The sequence below is a fragment of the Charadrius vociferus genome, unplaced genomic scaffold (genome assembly GCF_000708025.1).
Source record: "Charadrius vociferus isolate BGI_N301 unplaced genomic scaffold, ASM70802v2 scaffold14, whole genome shotgun sequence".
Classification (NCBI taxonomy): Eukaryota; Metazoa; Chordata; class Aves; order Charadriiformes; family Charadriidae; genus Charadrius; species Charadrius vociferus.
In genome coordinates, this window is record NW_009648876.1 from 8,355,198 (window position 1) to 8,358,675 (window position 3,478).

Genomic DNA, 3,478 nt, shown 5'->3' on the forward strand with positions numbered 1-3,478 from the left:
GACCTCTTGTAACTTTATATTACATCCCAAGACAGGTAACACTTGGAAAAAAATAAGGGTCGCATCCTGCACTCCAAAGCTCCAGTTGGTCCCCTCGGGAGTGCAGGATCCGGCCCGCAGCATCTGGGTGTATGCGGGTTGTACTAGCCGAAGGTTTATTTTGCAAGTATCAAAAGGATGATCCGAGAAAGTAAATAGTCCTCTTGTCGCTTAGAGATTCTCTTAGTGTTTTGCTACTTCACAGCAGTATTGTCCTTCAAAGCCTTTTTAATTAAAAAAAGTCTTAAACGTCTACTCGCTTCTTCATCTCCGTATTGTTAAAGTATTGCCACATACCTGTAAACTTACATGAGATTATAGAGCACAGAAGGGGGCGGGGGGGAGTGGGGGAGAGGAGGGGGCAGAAAGCACAAACAAGTAGTTTACAAGCTCAACAATTTTTTTCTTCTTTTTAATAACACCCTGCAAAGGCTAAGGGGGGATCTCCGGGGAGAGGGGCCGGGCGGCGGTTCAGCAGGTCTAATATGGACACCAGCACACACACTCAGATGGATGTGGCCTCTCTGCTACTGACGCAGATCCTTGCATCCTAAGGTGTCCAGGCATCTAAGTGAAAGTTTAAGCATAGGCAGGACAAGAAACAGTCATCAAGAAATGATTATCAAGTCAACAAAACACATGGATTAGAATGTGGGTTTTTTTCCAGGCAAAAAAACCTTAATGGTATTTGATTTACAATTTACCAATGCGAGGATCAGTCTGGGCCTTTTTGTTAATGTGTAAATGGAAGTCCTAGTATTTCGGGGGGGGGGGGGGGGGGGGGGGGGGGGGAGAAGAGGAGGTCACCCCCGGCGGCAGGGGGTGCAGAGCTAGGAGGTGTTTAGCACGGGTCTGGAATACACACCTTGGTAGTAGGAGGGCTCTAGGGCCGAGGGCTCGATGCTGCTCCGGCCCGCCATGGAGGCGCTGCCCAGGGGCAGCCCGCCGGGGATGCTGGCACCGTAGGAGGAATATTGCAGCGCCTGCTCGTAGGCTTTGAAGTCCAGCTTGTGCTGCTGCTCCGAGGAGGACATGAGGTTGTTGATGGAAAAGGGGTGGTTGAAGGAGTAGTGGGGATCGCCCTTGAGGTGGAGCTGGGGTTCGTGGGCTAAGGAGTGAGGGGGGTGCGGGACGGTGGCCAAGGCGGGGCGGGAGCTGATGGTGGAGGAGGCGGCCGAGGCCGAGGTCTTTAGCTCCGTGCTCGATCCGCTGTGGTCCATAGACTGGGGGCTGGTGGACGGGTTGGAGCCGGAGAGGGAGGTGGCGGTCTCCAGCTGCGCGGGTTTATTGTGGCCTCTGTGCAGGGGGGAGTTGGAGCTGGAACTGGAGGCCCCGGCCTGATCTTTCCTGCCCTCCTGGGGGGCTTTGCTGTTCGCCGGCTTCTCGCACTTGAAGCGCTTTTGCCGGCGGAGGTAGCAGCCGTTTTCAAACATGTTGCCGGAGTCGGGGTGCAGGGTCCAGTAGGAGCCCTTGCCGGGCTTGTCGGGGGAGCGGGCCACCTTGACGAAGCAGTCGTTGAAGGAGAGCGAGTGGCGGATGCTGTTCTGCCAGCGCTGCTGGTTCTGCCGGTAGTAGGGGAAAAGGTCCATGATCCACTGGTAGATCTCGCTCAGCGTCAGCATCTTGCTGGGCGCCTGCTGGATGGCCATGGTGATGAGGGAGATGTAGGAGTAGGGCGGCTTGGCGTGGGGGTAGCTCCGCTTGAAGGTCTTGGCGTCCCGCGTCCTGCCGAGATTGGACTGGGTGTAGGCCATGGGGCTGCTGGAGGTCATGTTGCCGCTCGTCGTCATGGTGTTCATGGTCATGTAGGTGTTCATGGTGTTCATGGAGCCCAGCCCCGAGTTCATGTTGCTCACGGGCACCGAGGAATAGGCCTAGGGCAGCGAGACGGAGAGAGGGGGTTAGGGGGGAGAGGAGGGAGGGCAGGACCCCGCCGGGGCCGGATCCCCCCGCCCGGCCCGGCCCGGCCGCGCAAACCTCCCGCCGCCCGCTTCCCCGACACCCGGGAAAGCGCTTTCCAAAAAGCCGCACGGGAAGGCCGCTGGCGCCATGCAAAGGTCTAATTCACATTTATAAGTGTTTATAAATAGACACGGAGTGCTTGTGGGGGGGGGGGGCCGGTCCCGACGCCCTCCCGTTTTACCGGCGTGCGGCGGATTGCGGGGGCTGCGCCGGGATCACCGGGGCGCACGGACCGACGGCCTTCCCGGAGCCGCTCCGCACCCCCGCAGGGCCGGGCTGCGGGCTTTAGCTGCCCCGGGAGCAGGTTTTCTCCGGGAATATTCCCGCGGTTTTGCTGACTTCGTGTCCCGTGTCGCTAGCTAAATATTTCAACCCACCAGATTATTGAAATTTACGGGCGTACGCTGTTTGCGCCAAGGAGAAATTCAACTGCCTGCACTTTCTTAGGATAATCTCACCCATCTCTCCCACTATGCACTGATTTAAATTTCTGTTTTCCCAAAAGATGCGATAACGTCTTGTCGCAAAAAAAACCCAACAAAACAAACAAAACAAAAACCAAAAAACACCCAACCCACAACAACAACAACAAAACAACAGCTCACGTCCGCGCATTTTGTCTGTGGAAAGCTTCCCCCTTGTCTTCATTTTCTATCAAGTCAGTGTTTAAATTAAAGTTAAAAAAACCCAAACCAACCCAAAACCAAAAAACAAAACGCAAAAACAAACCACGACAACTTTCCCGAAGTACGAAAAGCCTGAACTTTCCCTGCCTGAGATTTTCTACAACGGCCCGACGTGCAAAAATTGTAGCACCCTATCACATAACACAACTCTTAAAAAAGGCAAAACCGGAGAGCCTGAAATTGTGCTTTCCAGTACGGCATATGATTTAATAGGAGGGAGAAAGACGTTCCCAATTTACCTCGAACAGAGGCTAAGAAAAGGAGGTTGAGGCGACGGTGAAACGTATAAAATTCATTACTGTTCACTACAAATTCCACGAGCTTATAAATGCGCTTTTAATTTGGAGGATCACATTAATTATTTGAGACGGTAGAACGCGGATGGGTTTCCCACCTTGCATCCACGCAGTGATTCAAATTAAATAGCAAGGGAGGAGAAAAGATCGAGGCTAAAAAAAAAAATAATAAAAAAATAGCAAAAGCGAAGGTCGCTTAACTTTATGTTTGTGGATAATGAGCACGGCGAGGATAAACGAGTCTGGAAACGGCACGTAATTAGGATGACCCTTATTTGCCCTTAGCCGACTTTCCTCTGTTAAAAAAAAAAGATGCCGGCAGGGTGACACGTATGTGCCCGCGCCCGCGTGGCCCTGCGGGCGCTGTGTGCCAGCTGCGGGGTGCAGGGACGAGGCGTGGGGACTGCGGAGCCCCGTGTCCGGGTGTGCTGATGCAATGCCCGGGTGCGCACACCTGGCCGCCCGCCTCGCTACCGCACTTCCTTAAAAACGGCT

At 54.0% G+C, this 3,478-nt stretch overlaps 1 protein-coding gene across 1 annotated transcript in view; it reads right to left on the reverse strand.

The window, feature by feature from the left end:
• Positions 1 to 869: 869 nt before the first annotated feature.
• FOXA1 (forkhead box A1) overlaps positions 870 to 3,478 on the reverse strand; it is a 3,673-nt gene continuing 1,064 nt past the window's right edge. Inside the window, exon 2 of the mRNA XM_009886960.1 lies at positions 870 to 1,913. Coding sequence (XP_009885262.1) covers positions 870 to 1,913 — 1,044 coding nt within the window. The remainder of the gene's footprint in view (positions 1,914 to 3,478) is intronic.